Source organism: Calliphora vicina, chromosome X (genome assembly GCF_958450345.1).
Source record: "Calliphora vicina chromosome X, idCalVici1.1, whole genome shotgun sequence".
NCBI classification, from domain to species: domain Eukaryota; kingdom Metazoa; phylum Arthropoda; class Insecta; order Diptera; family Calliphoridae; genus Calliphora; species Calliphora vicina.
This window is the reverse complement of record NC_088785.1, coordinates 4,562,157-4,585,776: the sequence shown is the minus strand read 5'-3', so window position 1 is coordinate 4,585,776 and position 23,620 is coordinate 4,562,157. Positions and strand designations below refer to the sequence as shown.

Here is a 23,620-nt window from a genome sequence, read left to right as displayed (position 1 = left end):
ATTCTGATTATAAAGTGGCGATTTTTCCAATTAGTTTTCAACGCCGACATTCAAAAGATGTACTGGCAAATTTTAGTAAATCCTGATCATACTCGTTACCAAAGAATTTTGTTCCGAACTGATCCCAGCTGTCCCATCGGCTAATATGAGTTAAAAACTGTGACCTTTGATGTAAATTGTGCGCCATATCTGGCAATAAGAACCTTATTGCTGTTAGCCAATGATGTTCAATCCAGTTATCCAATCGCTAGTGAAATCCTTAAAAATTCTATGTATGTTGATGATGTCCTTGCGGGTTCTCATACAATAAAAGCTACACATGAGCTAACTCTAGCCTTAGAATCCGCTGGATTTTCACTGAGAAAATGGACATCCAAATCCCAAGAAATTTTAGTAGATATTACGCCAGACCATTTACTTCGTGAGAATTTTTTGAAGTTTGAAGATAGCAGTTATACTAAAACACTAGGCATTCGGTGAATGCATGTTCCGATGAATTCTATTTCGTTGCGCATCCGTTTCCAGAATCTTCAAACTATACGAAAAGTGAGGTATTGTCCCAAATTGGCGCTAACCAGATCCTGCAGGCTGGTTAGCGCCGTGTATCGATGTATGCACCCGAAAAAGCATACGCAGCGGCATTGTATATTCGTATATACGAAGGCAGTTCCATTTCTATACATTTAATTGTATCCAAAACCAAAGTGGCTCCTATAAACCTCTATCTATTCCAAGATTAGAACTTTGTTGGGCAGTTCTACTAGCTGAGATTATAGACAATCTTTTACCGCGACTAGATTGTACTGTCATGGCTGGCAAAGCCTCCTTGTTCCTGGTTAACCTTTGTTCCTGGTTAACCCTGCTGTGGGTAGTCACCTTGAGTGTTCGGGCATGGTGCAGGGGCTTAAGAACTACCCTCCCCATACCTCACAGCGTCTGTCCACTATGTTAAGAGCGGCTATGGGGTAAATGACCATCTTCGGTCGTCTAGCGATCACGACCTCAACTGGTAGCGTCTCTTCCCTTAGTTAGGGCGGCTACCAAATTCCTCTGTCTGCATTTTTGATGTCGGTCCGGGACTGTGGTTGGGTTACCTAAGCAACATAACCGTACCATCTGGCGTCTGTTCCCTATGTTAAGGGCGGCTGGAAAGTACAATCTGGTTCTGTCAGTCCGAATGTTTTTGGTAGAAACTCAAATCCAGGATGCGTCTGACTCACATTGAGCGGCATCCTGGTCTGCGTCTGACTCCTGTGGAGCGGCTGTCTTATTTTTTCTTACCTATGGTAGAGGTATAAACTGCCAAAACCAACACCCCCCCCCATGAAATGTCAGATGTAAAAGACGGCGCTATGTCCTTGGTCGAGGGTGCTAAAATCTCCAAGGGTAACGTGAGTACTCCGCAATCTCCTCTACTCGATGTTAATCCGCCCTCACGTGCCGTACCCACACTTGTAGTCTGTTGTAACACAAGGTGCCATGATTTCATCATAGGATGCGGTGCTAATGCCCATCATACTCTGTGGGGGAGCTCGGATATAAATGACAGGGGTGAGTGTTTACTTCAATACCTTCTATCTACTAACCTAAGTGTTTGCAATAAGGGTAATAGACCAACGTTCTTCAATAGGATCAGGGAGCAGGTCATTGATATTACTTTGGTAGGGAACACTGACTCAGTTAGAATTCTTGATTGGAGAGTATCACTCGAGTGCTCTTTCTCCGATCACCACAGGATAGTTTTTACGATACAGCTTACACTGGATAGGGAAAAACCCTTTAGAAATCCTAGGAAAACCGACTGGGTCAAATTCAGTAATCTTAGTGACACCATACCACCTCCAGCAATGGATGGACTAAATGGTACACGGGACTTGGACGACTCGGTAGATTTTCTATCCAGGTCATTAAGGGAAGCCTACTATGCTTCGTGTAGGGAGCGGCAGGGACCTAGGAGATTCCGGCAACAATGGTGGAATCCTAGACTAATGCAGCTAAGAAGGGAATGTAGAAAACTTTTTATTAAGGCGAAGAGGGACCAAGACTTGTTGAGCTGGGACGATTATCGTCAAAGCTTCAACACTTTCAATAGGGAAACCAGACGGGAAAAAAAGGAATCTTGGGAGCGTTTCTGTGAGGAACTGGAGAATACCACGGAGGCATCGCGTATACGAAAGGTACTATCCAAAGATCCTGGTACGCCTGGATTCCTGATGAAGCCGGATGGTAACTTTACTGAAAGTAGTACCGAAACTTTGGAACTGCTTATGGAGACACACTGTGACAAGAGGCACACCACAAAGTGGTGTCATCTCTCCACTTCTGTGGAATCTTGTCGTAAATAAAATCCTTTTCAGGCTCAGCAGGATAGGCACCAAAGTAGTCGCATATGCTGACGACGTTGTGCTTCTTATTCAAGGGAAGTTTCTTCCCACAATAAGTGAACTCATGGAATCAGCTCTCAGCGTTCTGCTATCATGGGCCAAGGAAAACGGTCTAGGTGTTAACCCTGCCAAGACCGAACTGGTTCTTTTCACCAGGAGATATAAAACTCCAGAATTCAGACCTCCACGACTGGATGGTACTTTTTTCAAGCGAAGCCAAATATCTTGGCGTAATTTTGGACTCTAAGCTCTCTAAGACTCATCTTTCTATTCTAAACAAGGTGCAAAGATTAGCATGTCTTGCAATTACTGGCTCTATGAATTCCACCCCTCAGACCAGTCTAGAGACGATGCTAAATATAACTCCCCTTGATATATATATCAAATGCATTTCTGCTAAGTCTGCTATACGACTTAAGCAGTCGAGCGGACTGAAGCATGATCGTATTGGTCATGGCACCATCCTACAAAAGATAGGCGGCCAATCATAGGGCGAGAAACGGACTACATAATACCTACACCGAATTTTGACAGAACAGACAAGGGATGATTGGGCCGCGAACTCTGTCCTAAGGGATGACGTGATCTCAATTAACACTGATGGTTCAAAGACAGAAAGAGGCACGAGCTCGGGAATCTTCTCAGATGAGCTGGACCTTTTGATGTCTATTCGATTACCCGATACCTGCACGGTTTTCCAGACAGAAATTTATGCCATCGATACAGCCGCGAGAAGAATCCGGGAACTGAATCTCGAAAATTCGACTATACACATCTACTTGGACAGCCTTGCATCAATCAATGCTCTTAACTCCAACGTGATCAGGTCGAAATGTCTTCTCAATTGTATCAAATCACTGGCACAACTGACACAACATCACGTCGAGTTGATATGGGTTCCAGGACACGAGGGCATCCGGGGAAATGAAGTATCTGATGAGTGCGCAACCAACGGGTCATCCCTGGACGTATCTCCAGCGCAAAGGGATATTCACACTCCCCTGGTGACAGTATCGAAATTGATAGATGAATGGGCCTTGAGCGAGACGGAACTCAGGTGGTCAAATATCATCACTTGTAGAATATCCAGAATGCTCTGGCCCAATCTGACAGAGGATAGAACTAGGAGTCTTTTGTCTCTTAGCAGGAATTCGATTAGACTTCTTACTATTCTCACTTTATGTATGAATTTTCAGCATAAGGGAATAGTATTTCGAAGGGTACCACAATGGGCCACAACGCCTCCGAGTGAACTCGCTAAATTGCGAGCAACCCACGTAACATAACCTAACCTTTGTAGCCAACCGAGTTTCGAAAATCTCACAGGTCGTAAACTATTCCCAATGGAAACATGTGAATTCCGAAGATAACCCTGCTGATCTGGCAAGTCGAGGTTTAAGTCCACAAGACCTGTTAGAAGACAACGCTTGGTGGTTTGGTCCCTTATGGCTCAAGGAAGAAGAATCAAAATGGCCTCGATCCGATTCATCTAATATGTATGTTACTAATTTGGAAATTAAACCCGTAAAAGTACTATTTTCTTACTTTACAAGTTTTGAAGATACTTTAGATCGTTTTTCCTCTTTTAATCGGGCTGTCAGAGTTATGGCCTACGTATATCGATTTTTCTATAGAACTCATCCAAGATTCCGTTCCAACTTCTTAAAGGATTCCTTAATTCTATCAAATTCCGAAATTAGTTTTGTTCGAGACCAACTTGTTCGCATCAACCAGAAAGTCAACTATCCGAATGAATACAAGAATCTTTCTGACAGACAAATAGTTCCAAAATCTATTAATTTACTAAATTTAAACCCCTCTATTGACCAAGAAGGAATAATTCGATCATGCGGTAGGCTGGAATCCACGTCAGGGTTGACTTACAACGAGAAACATCCGATAATTATTCCTTACAATTGTCAATATTTCAGACTTTTAGTGAAATTTATCCATGAAATAACGCTACATGGTTTGAATCAGCTAGTTTTACGACTTTTACGTACACAATATTGGATTTCGAAGGTCAAAAATTTGATAAAAGCCACTATCAACAAGTGTAAGATATGCGTAATTTACAAAAAGCGATGTCAAAAGCAAATAATGGCGGCATTACCTTCCGAACGTACAGAAATTTCTAGACCATTCACGCATACTGACTTAGATTTCGCGGGACCATTCGACGTGAAAAGTTACTCCGGCCGTGCTTGTCGGATCTCAAAAGGATACGTGTGTGTGTTTGTTTGTTTTTCCACCAAAGCAATCCACTTAGAAGCCATAACAGACTTATCCACTCAGTCGTTTTTGGCCGCTTTCAGCCGTTTTGTTTCTCGACGAGGTTATCCTCTGCACATACATTCCGATAACGGTACTACATTCGTTGGAGCTTCCAAAATACTTGCAAAAGAGTTCATCCAAACTTCACAAGAGCGTATTCTGTCCGACTATGCTCATCAAAACATCTCGTGGCATTTCATTCCAGCTGGAGCTCCTCATATGGGTGGATTATGGGAAGCTGGAGTGAAAAGCTTCAAAACCCATTTACGGAAAATCGTTGGATGCTACAAATATACAAATGAAGAGCTCTCAACTTTACTTTCCAAAATTGAAGCATGTCTAAATTAGCCCCCTATTTCTCCTATATCCACTGATCCCACGGATCTCTGCGCGCTTACCCCCGGTCACTTTTTAATAGGCAATCCGATCCTATCACCTATCGATCCTCATGTAAACTATTCCTCTATATCCTTGATAAATCGTTGGCAAAGATTGAAAATGGTTCATCAAAACTTTTGCTTCCGATGGAAACATGAATACTTGAAGGAAATGAGTAAGAGGCTTAAATGGCAAAGGCCAGAGATTGATCTACAAGAATGAGCACTGGTAGTGATCAAGGATGAAAATTTACCGCCAAATTCGTGGCGCCTTGGTAGGGTTTCTAAGATATATCCTGGTTCTGATAAAAGGGTTCGCGAAGCCGATGTTTTGACCCAGCGAGGTTTATTGACGAGACCGATAGTCAAATTAATTATGTTGCCCGCGAAACACGGTTATTCTCCTTCCAACTGTTCTGGTTAAAATTGGATCCACTACTTCACATGCCCGGTGCTTGCTAGATTCAGGTTCGCCAGTCAGTCGTGTTTCGAAGAGTTTAGTAGATAGATTGGCCCATAATCATAGTCAAACACTAAAGTCGGTTCTTTTTAAAAACAACTTTAAATTAAAAACCCACTTTATGTTATTTCCCAACTATAGTCAAAATTAAAGTATGTTTTAAATTGAACCGACTTTTACTGGGTGTCACCTCACATGTAGAAAATGTTTTCATACAATATACAAGGAAATGCAGACAAGTGGCACCGCTGAACAGCTGACATAGAAAATTAAAACAATAAAAGTAACCAGGAAAACTAAAAAAAAAAAGTTTTTTGTGGTGGAAAAATGGAAAAGATAAGATTAGTATCATATTTAGAATATTTTGGTACTAATTTTATTGATAACTGTTCAATAATTGCAAAATCTCTCCCAAATTCTTGTAACTTAATTTTTTTTTACTTTTTGCCGAACTTTTTTACATGGCGAAGAACAGCTGATGCTGTTGTTAACTGAGTTAATAACAGCTTCAGCTTGTTTTATATTTACAGTCGACTTTAACGTTAAAAATATACTTTAACTTGTCTATGGTAGACCTAAAGTCCACTCTTAAGTAAAGACGACTTTATTTCTATTAAAATATACTTTATTTCTGACTATGATTATGGGCCATTGAGTGTAGTAGCGTACTCCCTAAACGAGGAAACGATTTGTCCGATCGTTCTAAAGTCACAGTTCGATTCCTCTTCGAAAATTGAGGGTACATGGTCGATGATCTCATAACATCGCGTACTCCACCTCAATCGCTTCCAGAATCCTATAAAAAGAATTTTCGTGATATTTTCCTCGCCGATTCGAAATTCTTTGAATCCGCTTCCCTGGACATTTTGATTGGCGTAGATTTATATCCAAAAATTATTAGCCAAGGGGTTATATCAAGAGCCGACTTCCCTACTGCCCAAAGTACTTTGTTTGGATGGACCATCTATGGTCCGTGTACAATTTAATTCAAAAATAAATGCACTGATAGTCAAATCCAAGCAGAACACTAAACGTTCACCTATTTAAATTTACTTTATATATATATGTATTACATTTGCATGAAATTCTATTTTAACTAAACATTATACATATTTGTAAACCTAATTAATGAATTACTTCTTATATTTGTATTTAAAATTATTTCCATATATTATAAAAAGAAATCCAAACATTGTAAAAATTTAATTTTCTGAAATTCTAAATATTTTTATTTCATTTCAGAAGCAACATTTAGACATGACCAGGATGACTTATTTTATTTCGTGTTGCATATATCCTGAAAATGGTCGAAATGTCTAAATGATGTTTCCGTAGGTTCTCCTAACTAAAATTCTGTCTATTCCTGTTCAACAGTCAAATTAAGAGGTAAACCAGCACTTCTCCAAATAAAGAAAATATTCATCCTAAATCCTAATACTTTGTCTTTTTATTTATTTTCTATTTTCATTTTCTATTGGGGTTTGCAAATCGTTCTCGAGAAAACAAAATAAATTATTTTGTTTTCTACGGACTCTGAGAGTATTAAATAATTCCAAGCCAGATTCCTATACCCGTAGCTCTTCAACTCATCATTGACCAAGTTATTAGCGAATTTAGATATTTTGAGTTTTTATATAAAAAATCGATTTTTGGCCGGAAATATGAGTGATCACACATCGAGCTCCTTTTCTTGATTTTACGCTTATTGGTCAAGTTATTAACGAATTTAGATATTTTTAAATTGGATAACTACGAACATTTAAACAAAAAATTATCCAAATCGGTGTAGCCGTTTTCTGATTTTAGATAAATCGAAAAAAGTGGGCGTGGGCAAGGGCAATTTTTCATTCCGTAAAAACCTGTTGGACTATGACCATCATTTAAAAAAATTGTCTAAATCGGTCTGGCCGTTCTCAACTGATGCAATTACCAACGAACGACATTTGATTTTTTATTTAAAATAATCATCGTAATAATCGTTCATAAATTTCTACTTAATAATATTTGTTACAAAAATTTTAATAAAATATCCCATAGCCAAACAGTTGATTCGTTACGGAACGTATAAACTAATTACGTCTTCAGTGTATTTCCCGTGTAGAAGCTGTTGCCAACAATTGCGTGGCCAACCACATTTTATTGTTTTACTTGTTATCGGAAATGAACCATCACTCAGTTGTATCACGAAATTAAAATTTATTAATGTTGTGCTTTTGTTTTTTTGGGTATTAAATGGAAAATAAATATTTCGGGTATATTTAATATTGTTTAATGCTCATAAATAATATGAAGTGCGGGCAATACAAAAATGTCGATATGTACGGAAGTTTGAACAAAATTCCAATTTAGTTTACGGCAAAAAATGATCAAAAAGGTAGAAGAAATTCAAGTTTATTTTCTACTTAATAAAATGTATATATATATATATAGGTATACAATATATATATATACATAAAGAAATATTCATATATTGAATTTGAATAATTTACTTTACTGTTAATAACACATATTCTTTATATGACCGGCCCTTATTCGGAACCAGGGACTATCTATTATGAAGTCCCTGCACCCGAGGGACTCGAGACTATGTCGAACATCGCCTTCGTTGTGTGCACCGTTGATATGAAAGATCTTTAAACACCATTATGGATACTTATTTATATCGCTTTAAATTGATTGTGCTTTAGTCGGTCTAGTGTAATTTTTTAAAAATAGATACAAAATTAACCATTAATAAAGTTTTTAATAGTAATTAAAAATAAATAGAAACAACAACTTGTATTCGATACGCTACAACATTTACAACGATTACAAACTTTTATAATAAAAAAATTAAGGACTAGCCGTCATATCGACAATTATTTTTGAGCAATTATAATAGTTCATAGGAATGTATTTCATATGTCCAAAAAAATATAGTTGCACCGAATTTTATTTCTTTACTAAACGTTTTTAAGAGATTTGTTAATTTTGTATTACAATATTGATGAAGGAAATTCTTATGGAAGTGGGCTTTATAAGGCTGATATGTAACCTATTATGTACTGAATACGTATGTATATGAATGTGTATTGTGTACTGTCATCTTAAAATTGGGTTTATATTTCAAATTACATTTAAATTATTTGTATGGATTTTGTGTCATTACTGGAAATCTTGAGAAATTTTTTCACTTAAAAGTATTTTTCGAAAGTGAGTTCTTATGGATGCTATGATCAAGTATGATAACTGCAAATATGAAACTTATTTGTTTTGAATTTTATCAGGAAACCAATAGTTTTAGAAGTTTTATGATTTTAAATTAATATCAGCAGTGTTTGTACTATGAGAACTATGACCCATTCTGCAGCAATCTTCACAATATTTAACAACATGATGCTGAATTTTACATGGCCATCAATATTTCAATTAACTTTTTCCGAATGCAAAACCCTCTGTCTTTTAAAATTTTTTTTGGAATAATTTCTTCATGTTTTCTTACTAATGTTTGCATGATGAATATGAATTTTACATTTTATTAAAATAGCGAAAGTCGGTTCTGAATTGAATTACCATGAACATATTTTACCTTTTTGTTTTTGGAATATAAGGTCCATGGAATAAAAATAAATGGTTTATGTTGGAATTTGCTTAAAAAAGTTTCTACTTTTAAAGTGTCATCATCATGATTATGGCTACCAAAACCGCAACTATTATTTATCTAAAGCTCTATCCAATGTTGCTGCGGATAATAATAAAGTTGTTGAACAGAAGTTCTTAGAGAAGATCGAGATTAAATTGCAAAATCAATCTATACAATTGTCAATCGATTAAGTTTGAATTACTAGAGAAGCCAGGATGGCTGTTCAAATTCACAATGAGATCTTAAAAAAAGCGTTTGACGCAGAATATTTAAATTATGGTTTCTTTAATAATTACAATGATGACAAACTTATGTTTTTTCTTCTATTAGACCAGGACGAGTAAAGAACGATCCTACTGTGTCTAATTTATGATCGGTTTTATACATACAGTGGTGGCCAGGAATTTAAGACAAAAATTGTTTGCTAAATTCCACGGGATTGGCAATTATTTTTTCAAATATTTCCACAAATATGTATGCATGAGGACTGTTTTAACACACAAGTGTGTTTTATTCGACTGTGTCAATTCATACATATTCACCACGAACACATCAAATTTTTCTACAACTTGACCAAAAAAAATTTTTTTTAAATAAACACATTTTCTCACATTTATATCATTATAATTTTATTATTATAAAACATTCGGACCAAATTTCGTATTTTTAGTTCCATTAGTTTCGGTCATATCATGTTATTAACAGCGGATGTTCGCTGAGGTGGGTCAACGTATTTCCACATATCTTTGTCCATATATGTTTTACCGATTTTTCCAAACATTTTTCAGAAACTAGAAACATTAATAATAAATTTCATACCCTTAGAGGTCCTTTTATTTTGGATCTATCGCACTTAAAATTCAGTTGATGAAAAAAATTCAAGTATTTGTCTTAAATTGGTGGCCACCACTGTATGTTCCAGATGATACTATAAAATATAAATAAAATTTTGATACAGATCACATTGATCTGCCTGTTCGTATTCGACCTTATTTATACACCTCAGCCAAATAAGTGGATGAATTTGCAAGATTTGAACCAATAAAACTTTTTTTCTTTAACTTTTTATTTAATATTGTTTATTTTTTTATCTTATGTAATTATTAGCATAAAACGTTCGACAAACTAACCACTAATATTAAATTAGCCGTTATCTTAAATAAATTACGTTAAAAAATGACAGATGGCATAAATGAAATCAAAATAATATATTTTTATTAAAATGCAAAACCCCTCTATCTGATCATATTCATACATACACATTGAATATTTTTGAAAAGCAAACCCTCTATCTTTCATAAAGTCCACAATAATGCAAAATTTTTAAAACTAATTACATGTGAGATTCAATAGTTGCTTTTAAAAAATATTGTAAAATACCAAATTTTAATAACTCAAGTAATACGCGAAAAAAAAAAACAGTTTTTTAGCTCTCCTGAAAAGTTGTGTTTCTGTTAAAATGGGGCACCTGTGTCTAAACAATTTAATGTTTAAAAAGACGAAAATATATATAAAATTACTAAGAGAAAATATATATAAATTCAATAACATGTTGTATACAAATTAACATTAAGTAAAAAAGAAAAAATTCTGACATATATCTGATTTGTGTCGATTTGGAATATTTTCCTACTTCTCCATAATAGTCTTTTTTAAGTAATTATTGTTCGAAATTGATTGTTCGTTTTTATTACTCTGGTGTAATGACACAACTTCTATCCTTTAATGATACCAGCTGTACGTTCTGGATAATCTTCAATCTTCTATATAAATAAAAATCAAATGTCTTCTCAACTGATGCAATTACCAACGAACGACATTTGTGGAGCCGCAGAACAAAAGATACTTTTTCGCACTTTTAAAATTTTTGGGAAAATGAGTTTTATTTATTTCGCCTCCTTAAAAAACTGCATGAACCTGGAAATGGTAACAAGTTTCTTACTTATCAATAGATACATCTAACTGCCATAAGTCACTACATTAAATGTTATTGTTGTTGTTGTTGTAGCAGCAGTGATTTCTGAGTTGACAGCCCTTGGCCGAGTGAGTTCGGGTCATCCGGCGAAGAACCGGCTGTCGTGGGAATGATATTAAATGCTAAGAATGTTTGATTTAAATCCATTTTAATATCGGAAAAAGAACCTTTTGTTAAAAAAATAAAGAAAAAAAGTACGTTTTGTTAAAAACAAAATTCAAAAGTATGTTTTTTATGCGTTTTTTTTAACGATAATATTATAAATGAATGTTTTTTTTATTTTTTTATTTATTATTTATTTTTAACAACCTAGCCTTATTGGCCATAATCGGTTATAAATTTCTACTTAAGAAAATATTTTACATTAAATAATTTAAATATAAAATAAATTAAATTAAAATTGTGATATAATTTAAATAATTATTATAAATAAAATTGAACAAAGTCAAAACTTAAACTCCAACATATTATATTATAAATCATCATTATTAGATAATGATTCTTTAATTGATGTCAGTTAATTAGCAACTTGATAAGAAAAACTAGTTTCCAATAGTAAAAAAGAGAAATTTGATAAAGTATATGTGTAACAGAAATAACCAACAAAGTAAAAAAGAAAGCAAGGTACTCATTACAACCTAGAAACTATAAGGGCCAAATATATGTATATGTATTTAAGTATTAGTCACTGAATGTCAATTAGTTGATACCACCTTTAGAGATATAAACACTAGAGGGACGAACCTATATGACAAACAATGTCATCAAAAGGGTGAATATCTAATAATCAATTACAATACACAAATCATAATATCATAAGTGATTCAAACAATAATCAAAACAAGTTCGAATAAATTTATGAGAGAATGATTAATTCATCGGAAGGGTACTTATCACAGTTCACAAATCAATGTCTACACACTATCCGCAAATTAAACTTCAAACGTATATACTATTTTGGCGCCCCATCCAATTGCACTAGTGCAACATGTAAATCAAACTCTAAATGTAACTCAAAACAACACGACAGCTTACTAAACAACACTTGATGAATTCACAAACATAACACAGTCAAGACAGTCTCATAAAATCCACAACAAGAGAATGAAAATAAATTAACATGACAATGACTAAGAATGCAGAAAATCATATGACAATAGAAAAAAATCCATTAACAATGTTTACATTAATTACCCCATAAAGAACCACGATTGATAGTAGCCAAAAAAGCATAAGAGGATCAATGATAACCAAAATTTTATCATTCATATTAGGAGCAAAAATAACTGAAAGACAACCTGACGGAAAATAAAAAAAAGCCGAATAAATTACAAGAAAACAAAGCAAATGACACATGACTATGAACACAGAAAAGAACAATATTAAGATTAGCCCGTCAAAAACTTAAGAATGAGATAACAGATGGGAATGACATTATTAAGAGTGCCAGTCCTGATGATCAAGACCATTCCCTCTCTATAATCAATCTGAGTTTAGAAAAAAACAATGAAATTTCCACAAACCAAACGATAAAAACTTTTATGCGCAGTAGATATAAATGAAATGTTATCTGTCTCTATCAATATAAAGAAAATGTTTGAAGCAATGAAAATTCAACTCACAAGCTTATTACAATGATATAACCAACTACTTGTAATCTACAATACATTCACTCAACACAACTAAATCCATTTTTACATAATATTGACAGTTGCTAAATAATTATCAAATAAGGAAGAAAACTGCTGTAATAGCATCAATGAATTTAGATCTATATCACATGCCATTATCAAAATAGTGAACATCGCGTAAAACTCAACCCAGAAAACATATCTTCAAAAATGATACAAACCAAAACATTGTTAACCGGCGCTCAAATGTAATTGGACTACAATCTAATATACAAACAAATTACACATTGAAATTAAATATTTGTTTACGTTTTATAATAGTGTCGTACGTTTTGTTAAGCACAAATTTTTTTAGAACCCATTTACTTAGTAAACAAATTTTGCTTACTTGATGGTTTCTATAAGATTTCAACCCAAATATTATAAAAATACCAAAAAAAAAAACAATTTTTGAAAAAATGCGAAAAAGTACCCTTTGTTCTGCTGCTCCTCATTTGATTTTTATTTATATACAGTGACTCTCATTAATATTCGGTTTTTTTATTCGAGTTATTAAAAGTCAACAAAATTAACAGACAATAAAAAAAAAACGGTGAAATTATTTTTTTATTCATATGTCATATTAAGATATAAAAAAAAACTTATTTCAGAATTCTGAATATTGAATATTGAACAAACAACATAAATAACAACAAAAACAAAGAAACTTAAATAATTCACACTTCATTAATATTCGGTTTTTTTAGCACATATAACATGATTGTTTAAATAAAAATCTAAATAAATTAAAAAAAAGATGATTTGACATGTTATAAATCATTTTTTGCAAGTAATCAACACTGATTTTATCCCATTCTTCCTGCAGCCTTTTTTTGAGTTCGTTTTTCGAAGAAACGGGATTTCCGAGGTCTCGGCGACCATACCTTTTCTATGGGATTCATGTCTGGGGACTGAGAAGGCGTATTAATCACCTTTTGGCAATTATAAAGCAACCACTCACGAACAACGTGGGCTTTACGCTTAGGGTCTGGGGACTGAGAAGGCGTATTAATCACCTTTAGGCAATTATAAAGCAACCCCTCACGAACAACGTGGGCTTTACGCTTAGGGTCGTTGTCCTTATAAAATTCGAAAGTTCTTGAAATTACAATTTTTTCTGCAGATTGTTTCAAATTGTCTTTCAAAATGTTCAAATAAAAATCCTTGTTCATAATGTTTCGATAAATAACAGTTTCCCAACTGCTTTCACTGATATGCAGCCGCAAACCATTACACATCATCCTCCATGCTAAACTGTTGGAGTAATATTTTTTCCTTTTAACTCCTAATTCGGCTTCCGCCACACCATAGTTTTTCCATCACTTACAAACAAGTTAAATTTGCTTTCATCGAGAAAAATTACGTGTTCCCACCAATTTACACCTTTTTTATATGCTCCTTAGCAAACGGCCGTTGAACCCTTATTTATTAATGGCGCGTCTTATTGTTGCTTCTGAAACTGTCTTTCCAAATTCAGCCTTAACTTCAGTAACATTTTTGGGGGCACTTGGTTTTTATATCTTCGGATAATGTCACCGACAGTATTCGGCTTCATATTCAATATTTCAGCAATATATTTATATTTTTTCCTTTTTTGTAATGAAAATCACTAATTTTATTTGATCTACCGAAGAATTTTTTTTACCTTTTCGACCCACCGCGGCTTTTATAAAAAAGAAACTTGAGAATGACAATGTTTATTCAGCTAACATTATTTGTTTGAGGTTAATTAATAAGTGTATCCCAATTTTACAAATAATTTATGTAAATATGCAGATTTACACCGGTGAATTTTATGGTAAAACTAAAAAACTGAATATTAATGAAGCATGCATTTCTGTTGTAAAATAAACATTAATAAGATGTCATTGTATTCATTAAGAAATTTCGGATTTCAAAAACTGATATATAAAAAACGAATATTAATGAGAGTCACTGTAGATATATTTATTTGTTAAAAGGGCAGATGGAAATTTGGAAAAAATTGTTAAATTTTGGAATTGTGCTCGATCTAGTCCTAATATGGCGGAAAGCCAACAAAATGTGAAAATCATTTTTTTTTGTTTTAAATCAAAAAATGATAAATGAGCTGAATATAATGAAGCTCTGTTAACCAAGCAGTCTTTGAGTACGAGGTATGTTAGTTCACACATTAACATAGATAATGTGAAAAAACGGAGCTAACTGTCGGAGCTAACTTCACACACATATCGAATTTTTAATCCTTTGTGCTTACAAAGAGCTTTTTATGTGCAATTTAGATCGTTCTTTCGAAGGACCCAACGAAATGAATCGACCTTACATGTTACACTAAAATGTTTCTTACGGCCATTTTCACAATGTACGATTATTTCATTTTAACCGGAAAATTAACTAACTGTCGGTTTGTTTAACGGAGACCATTTAACCAACGGTTACCGATTTACGTTTCACCATCATTTGATTACTTAACCAAAGCATTCAGTAGAAAGTATGGCGATAATGCATACATTTGCTTACGAAAAATAGTGTAATGATAGATTGAAATATAAAAAATTGTCTAAAAGACGGCATAAAAAATAATAATTTGTGTTTTATTAGTGGTATAATAAAAAAACGTATAAAACTCAAAAATATTAAGGTATCTAACTGTAAAATTTACAGAACAAACTGAACAACAATTACTGAAAACCAACAAGGAAAAGTGCACATTTGTTGTTTGGTTTGTATGTGCAATATCCGGGTGGTATATGTATCACCCCGTGCAAAATTTACTTTTCTTCGCTTTACACTTTTAAAAATTATAAATATTACAAAAATATAAATGTTTTTCCATGTTCTTTTATTATATTTCTTACAATTAAGATGCTAACCGTCGAAATTTATTCGGTTATATTTAACAGCAACTTTGTTGTTAAATAGTGTCAGTTAAGAATTAATCGTACATTGTGAAATTCATATTAGCCTAACTTGCGGTTAAAGTTCACGTTAACTTTTAATCATACATTGTGAAAATGGCCGTTAACCATATAAAGTTCTTTAGCCTTGGATTTATCTTGATTTGAACCTTTTTGGGAATTTTGGCTTATTTTTAATGTGCAAAATGTTATTAAATTAATAATGTTTATATATTTTTTATTTATATATGTACAATAAAACAACTAATTTAGCCTCTTTTCATCTGGTTTTATATTTGCCACAGCTTATTGACTGATTTTTTTGTTTTATATAACAAGTTGGAATAAATAATAGGGACGACATTTAGTTGTCAGTTTATCTTAAATTTTTATTTACAGACTCATAAATAACAAAATTTTATGCATAAACAAAAAGGAATTTCAATTAGTCTAACAGAAAGAAAAAGAATTTTAATCAATAACATAACTTAATTTTTCAATGTTATATTAATATTTAGTAGATGCTCGTTTTATTATAATTACCTCCTTGCATCTGTGTTGCATAGATCCAGCAAGATTAGCACAAGTTTCCGGGGTATAGAATATCATGCTTCCTGGATTTGTTGCCACATATCGTCTTTATTTTTACTCTTATATGGCCCTGTTTTATTTTGAAGAATTCCCCACAAATGCTCAATGGGGTTTAAGTCCGGAGACTAGGGGAGCCAATCTAGGATAAGCACTTTGTTGTTTTTTGTTTTTTTTTGAAACCATAACTTAGCAAGCCTAGAGGAATGCTTTTGTTTACATGGACATTTTAGCTAACCATATTCTTCAATAAGTCGAATGGGAAATACCTAATCGATGGGTTTTTCAGCATGATAATGACACCAAACACTTTTAATTTATTTATTAGGTATGTGTGTTTAATGGATAAACTGGAAATAGCACCACTATCACACTATATACGATTAGTAGCCTAGAAAACGGCCTATAGAATTCTGGTAGTGATACTTCGGAAATAATTTCAGAACAGAAATAATTTAAGGTGGAAAACTAAAAAAAAGTGTAATTTTACATGTTTCTCTGAGGGATGAATGGGCACTATGGAAAAATAGGATATAGTAACACCATCTCACTATATGTTCTGAAATAATTTAAGTTAAAAACTGAGGGATGAGTGGCGACTATGGACACATGCCCTTAAAAAATAGATTTGCTTTTCATCCGGTCTTATTTTGTTCATTAGTAGCTAAAACTAGCTACTGCAAAATTTAAGTGCAATCGGATAACTAGAACCCGATTGAATGTTGTAAAATTGAGTAAAGAATGGTACTTTTTCCAATATCTTAAAAATATTCCCTATTTAAATATAATTTTCTGAACATTTGTAGATAATTTTCTAATGAACAAAATAAGACCTATCCAAAGCAAATCTATATAGGAACAAGTTTTTATTTTTACCACTTTCTGTTATTTTTACTACATATTGGAAATTATTTTCTCTTTGTAGCTATAAACACAATACAAAACTAATAATTCTAAATAATCCACAAGCATAATGGATAAAAAGGCTTCAACTTCTTCACATCCACATATTCTGAAGAAAAAACATTTTCGGGTCAAGCATCAAAAGGTTAAACTTTTTCGTGCTAATGAACCTATACTCAGTGTTTTTATGTGGGGCATAAATCATACAGTAAGTCTTATTAAATTGTTGCACTTTTTCTGCCCTCTTTTTTTCGAAAAAAAAACTTACCTATTTATAAATGTAAGAAAAAAGGTAAACAAATTAAATATTTACAAGCGGGTTCAAAATATAACTGGAAATCATGAACTTAACAATTTGTCCAGAAATTGTTTGTATACTATTGGAAATATTTTTAATTGAATTACAAATTTGTTTGCTATAGAATCCCTTACATGTATAAAACAATAGATTTAGATAAAGGGCAGAAAAAGGATAAATAATTTGTTATAAAAAATAAGACTAATACTAATATACTAATACTTTTGCCATTGTTTTGTACACAAAATTTATTTTCAGATAAATGAACTGAGTCATGTAAATATACCTGTGATGCTTTTGCCCGATGATTTTCGGGCGTTTTCCAAAATTAAAGTTGATAATCATTTATTTAATAAGTAAGTATAATTACTATGTATTTATTGTTAGAAATATTCTTATACCCTTCACCATATAAGTTTGTGATTCCATTTCTAATTTCTACAATTATATTTCCAACATTGCCCTTAAAGTATATATATTCTGGATCATTATAGATAGCGGATCCTCTATATAGCGATGTCCGTCTGTTGTTGTATTTTCGCAGCCCCAAATAACATTTGATAAGTCAATATATCGCGTATATTCCCGTTTCGGTTGCTAAGGACAATCAGGAAGATCGGTCTATAAATGGGTGAGTTAGGATAGTTTGATTTGTAATGCCGATCGTTTGGTAGAACTCAAACCTCATATTTCAATATACCCGTCACAGAGTGAGGTAATTAACAATAAAATGGAAATATATATGTTATTCCTAGACTGGTAGTCCGAAAGAGATTCGGCATTATTTCAATTTTGCGTATACGTGAGTTTTTTGGAGAATAGTGACCCCGCCCGTTGCTCTATAAGGTACAGCTTTAAATCTTAAACTTATCTAACCAGATTCTGCTATAAATTATGACTTTCGGATTAGAAATTACAGATTCACTTGGATATAATGAGCTAGGATACACTTTTAAGAGGCCTATAGAACTAACCCGTGCATCTGCAATATCAGCAGAAGCCGAAAGAGATTCGGCATTATTTAAATTTTGCGTATACGTTAGTTTTTTGGAGAATATTGACCCCGCCCGTTGCTCTATATGGTACAGATTTAAAGCTTTAACTTATCTAACCCGATTCTGGTATAAATTATGACTTTCGGATTAGAAATCACAGATTTACTTGCATTTTTTAGAAATTCCTTCACTGTGTGACGTACTAGTTGAATCTAATGAGCCAGAATATGCTTTTAAGAGAGCCATCTGCAATATCAGCAGATGCTTTTTTTCAACAATAATTTTTTTTCTTTTTACTAAGGTGAAGGGTATATAAGATTTGGCACAACCGATTAAATATTATTACTACTAAAAATGTTTTTTTTTATTTTTTTTCAGAGAAAACATGCCATCACATTTTAAGGTTAAAGAATATTGTCCTTTAGTATTCCGAAATTTACGTGAACGTTTCAGAGTCGATGATGTAGATTATCGTGAATCTCTAACACGTTCACAGCCAGTGCGCATTGAATCATCGGGCAAATCAGCTGCACAATTTTATGAGAGTTACAACAAATTTTTCATTATAAAAAGTTTAACATCTGAAGAGATTGAACGAATGCATGCATTTCTTAAACAGTATCATCCCGTAAGTTTTCTAATTAGTTGCTCACTATGGAGAGTTTATACATTTTGATTTGAATTTTACCATAACTATAAAAACTATACAAATTAAAATAAATTTAAGCAATAGGTAAAATAAACTTATTGCTTAAATTTAAATATTTATTATTGAATGCTATATACTAATTTTAGTTCTTCAAGTTTCTCCAACCCACATACCTGTCTGTTCTTATTTATTTGAGAATAAAATATCTAAATTTGTACTGCATACTTTAGGGTCCATTTTTTATTATTTATTTGACTGGACTCAAAAAATGATTTCCGAGTTTTACCCGGAATTTTTGATTTTTTTTTGTTTACAAACCATCTCCTGAAAATTTCGACTCGAATAAAAATAATTAGACAAATCGCTCTAGCCGTTCTCACGTGATGCCTTTACATACATGGACCATTTAATTTTTATATACATATATATATTAGAGTGCTCCAAGATTGTATGGACGAAAAAAATTTTCTAGGTACAGGCCGTCCCCCTCTAGAATTGTTCTATGTATTGTAGAAACACGTTGTGTAAAATATTAGGATGATAGGATAACGTTAACTGGTGGCGCAACGACGCTGAATTTTTGAGGTGCATTTACAAGGTGAAAATATGCAATTTTTTCAGTTTTTGTAAAAATTTTGCCATTAAATAATGACTTTTACAATTTAATTTAAAAGAATCGAAATGTGTACGTAATTGTCCTTATAATAAGATATAAAAGACAAAAATTGGTGAAAAAATGTTAAAGTTATTAAAAAATCGCCAGGCCATTAACGTGTCTCAGGCCACTAGAACAAGAAATTTATGAACAAAATTAACATATTTTGAGAAATATTAAAATAAAAGCTTATTTTTACTTATTTATTTATTTTTACCATATTTACTTGTATTCGCAGGTATGACCAAAAAAATTAAATTTTTTTAACGGCAGTTTCAAAACTCCAATTTCAAATTTTTAAAAATTTTGTTAAACAAATTTCAGAATTTTTTGATCATCACATGGGGATTTATTGAAAACATTATAGGGAATAAAAATGTGAAAAAAGTATGTCAATACCTCCTATAGTTTTTCCGTACCTGCGATAATATAGTCCAGGTAATTTTAAATATAGTCTGAAAGTTTTACTAAAATCGGAAAACTTTAACCCTTAAATCGTGAAGGTCAAAGGTCAATTTTTTCAATATTTGGAATTTCTCATGGAAAGATAGCGAAATATTATATATTTTTGGGCCGATTTTGATGAAACTTAAGAAAAATATAAAATGAAGTCTAGTATTTACAATAATAGTACAAAAATGGAAATTAACCCTTAATTGCACTTGGGATCAAAATGAATTTTTAATAACTTTAACATTTTTTCACCAATTTTTGTCTTTTATATCTTATTATAACGACAATTGCGTACACATTTCGATTCTTTTAAATTAAATTGTAAAAGTCATTATATAATGGCAAAATTTTTTTTAAAAAAAACTGAAAAAATTGCATTTTTTCCCCTTGTAAATGCACCTCAAAACTTCAGCGTCGTTGCGCCACCAGTTAACGTTATCCTATCATCCTAATATTTTACACAACGTGTTTATACAATACATAGAACAATTCAAAATTTTTGGAGCATTCTAATATATATAGATTGTACACAAGTAGGTGGGATCGGAACAAGAGGATGGCTTCTCCCAATCAAAGTTAAGATTCATTATTGACTATTATTGTAGTCAGAGTTTTTGCATTGTTTCCAGTATCCGTTGTTGAGCTAAAAGTGAGGGAGATCGCATAATTCGTTATTTTCGAACTTCTGGAGAACTAAAAAATCTTAAAGCTTTGTATGAACAGGTTATTTTGCTTTTTATCGTCATTGGATAACAAATTAAATTTGTTAGAACTTTTACATGGTCCATCATAGGTTTTGGTACCTCGAATTTGGGATTGTAACACCAATGTTTTCTACTCTTTTGAGCACACATTATCAAAAGATAAGTATATGAAATTTAATTGCTTTTCAAATCGAATAAATAAATTTCAAAACGCGGACCCTGGGTTTAAAGTTTAAATAAATTGAATTTCATCAGTATTAAATAAAGTTTCGTATTTGCCTTTGTAAAAAATCGCTACAAAGAAGTTGAAGGGAACAAAGATCATTTTTTTAAGCTGGTTAGAGGTGAAATTACTAATCAGATTGCTTCAGAAACTATAAATCAAAACAGTGGCGGAAGCTTAAGAATATATCGAGCCCTTAGCGCCAAATTATCGTAAGCGACAAAACACAAATTTTACAGGAGAAGGTTTTATTTGATTATTTTGAAATTTATACATATAATTAAAAATGTTATGATGCGATATAATATAATTTCGTTCAAGCTATTTGTCTATTTTTCAAAAATATTTATAACTTCTGACAATTAAAAATTCATGGAATACTTTATTGAAAAATAAGACAAAAAATGTTTTTTATTGAATTTTTGCATAGATAAACATTTTTCGAATTGAAATTAAATTTTTATTTATAAATAGTTTTTAATGAAATTTCACAGTTATGTAGATTTTTCTATTTAAAATGGAAAAATAAAAAATGGAAATTTATTATCAGCAATCCCCCACCCCCAATTCCCAAAAAAGTGTTGAAAAATTCCAAAAATGTGAATTTTTAGTTTTTTGGCTATAATATCCATACCAGGGTCGGAGTATGAGCCACCTAAAATCGGTTACTATATTTTGATATCGAATATGCGATTTGAGAATTTTTGCCCTAAAGTTTTATTTTACATAAAAAATAGGTTTTTTTTTTTGAAAAGACCTGGTCCCCTCCGTAACAACAATTTTTAAATTTGTTTTCCTTTAAAATATTTTATGAACATCCTCTTAGAAATTTTTCCCAAAAAAATTAGGCTTTTTAAAATTGTTTAAATTCAAATGCATATAACTTTGAACTTACTCATTATTTTTAAACAATTCTTTTTCTATGTGACACATACATGTGTTGTTAGTCCAATAAAGGAAAACTGGAGAAAATCGGGAAATATTTGGATACGCTGTTATCAAAAAACTGGAGTAGGGTGGGTAAAAATGTTGAAAATTTAATTTTCAAACGCGAATATCTCCTAAGATATAAGAGATAATTGATAGGTTTTTTGTAGTGCTCGATGAGGAGATGCTATATGTGTAATTTTTTTGAAATCGGAACTCAAACCAAGAAACTTTGAGGGCCCTTGATCGCGCCCCTTGTGGGCCCATGAGGTCCACGTTCAAAAATTAAACTCGACAACACTTCTTCTTTGCGCATGTGAAATTTCATTAAAACCAATCTAACCATTTAGAAGTTACAGATTTATGATAGATGTGTCGCTTACGATAAAATAATTTGTTTACTGTAAAATATAAACATTGACTTACGATAAAATCTTACCCCTAATATTTTTGAAGTTATTAACAATTTTGATATTCTGAGAACGCTAAAACATCAGTCGGTCCATAAAATTTTAATTTCTGCAATAAAAAAAAATTTAGAAAATGCCGCTTACGATAATTTGGCGCTAAGGGCTCGATATGTGTATGAAGAAATTGGATGTGGAAATATTAAAGACACTTTCCTACATCAATTGCGATCTCAAAAGCAACTAAAAACAACAACTGGATATTATTGAAAAAGTTTTTGTAGCTAGTTCAGTAAGGACCAAACGGATTCTTAAATGTATTCACAAATGAGGATATATTAGTAGTGTTTATATCCCGGTTAACCAAAAAACCGTCTCTTCTTCGCAATTTCGGTTTTTTGGGAAACGATTAATATACATATTCGGTATGTTTTTGAAATCTAACGAAATTCATTACACTTTTTTAAATCGACCTTTTTGAAACTGATGGATTTTTATCACATACCTTGTAATGGTATTTTTCGTAATTTCGTACTTCTTATTGCCCACTAATCTGGCAAGAATCTTTTCTTTTTAAATTAATTTTCAGAACAATTTTCTGATTTTCTATTTTTGTATGTTTAACTGATTTAATTATATATTTTAAACAAAGACTATACTTTAAATATTCTTAAATAATTAAATAAATAGCTTTAACTTCTTTATTTAATGACGGTCATTAATCGATTGTCTTTTCTTTCTTTTTTTTTTATTCATTGAGCTTAGCCTATTTAATTTCTCGAATCATCCGTGTGACTACACCTGTCTTATTCACTCATTCATAAAATCCACTCATTAAATTCCATTAGAATTATTTATTTTATTCATTCATAAAACCTAATTATTAAAAAAAAACTAACGGAACATTTACTCACTTATTGAGACGTTTTACATCAATGATGTTCATTTCATTGTGCTTTCGCGCTGAGTAACAACACACATATTCTTATTCTCTTTAAAAGAGCGTAACAAATGTCTCATTTTTTCAGAAATTCATTAAGCATTGTTGTTGGTTGGTTTTTGGACGAAGCATAGCAAACACACGCGTTTCAATTACAATTGAACACAAAACAACAAAGTCAGAAATAAATAAAAAATTTTAGAGAATTTCGGTCGTATAATGTGTATTCTTTTATTTCCT

General features: G+C 32.3%; 2 protein-coding genes across 2 annotated transcripts in view; both read left to right on the top strand.

The window, feature by feature from the left end:
- Positions 1 to 1,328: 1,328 nt before the first annotated feature.
- LOC135962800 (uncharacterized) lies at positions 1,329 to 2,345 on the top strand. Its single transcript, XM_065514693.1, has one exon. The coding sequence runs from the start codon at positions 1,329 to 1,331 to the stop codon at positions 2,343 to 2,345; it is 1,017 nt and encodes a 338-aa protein (XP_065370765.1).
- A 5,310-nt stretch (positions 2,346 to 7,655) lies between these two features.
- PIP4K (phosphatidylinositol 5-phosphate 4-kinase) overlaps positions 7,656 to 23,620 on the top strand; it is a 47,416-nt gene continuing 31,451 nt past the window's right edge. Inside the window, exons 1-4 of the mRNA XM_065514701.1 lie at positions 7,656 to 7,869; positions 17,152 to 17,337; positions 17,686 to 17,783; positions 18,801 to 19,050. Coding sequence (XP_065370773.1) covers positions 17,200 to 17,337; positions 17,686 to 17,783; positions 18,801 to 19,050 — 486 coding nt within the window. The 5' untranslated portion in view covers positions 7,656 to 7,869; positions 17,152 to 17,199. The remainder of the gene's footprint in view (positions 7,870 to 17,151; positions 17,338 to 17,685; positions 17,784 to 18,800; positions 19,051 to 23,620) is intronic.

Bases quoted from the DNA above. Each gene is read 5' to 3' on its own strand.
- LOC135962800 (XM_065514693.1), top strand. From the start codon at position 1,329: ATGTCAGATGTAAAAGACGGCGCTATGTCCTTGGTCGAGGGTGCTAAA.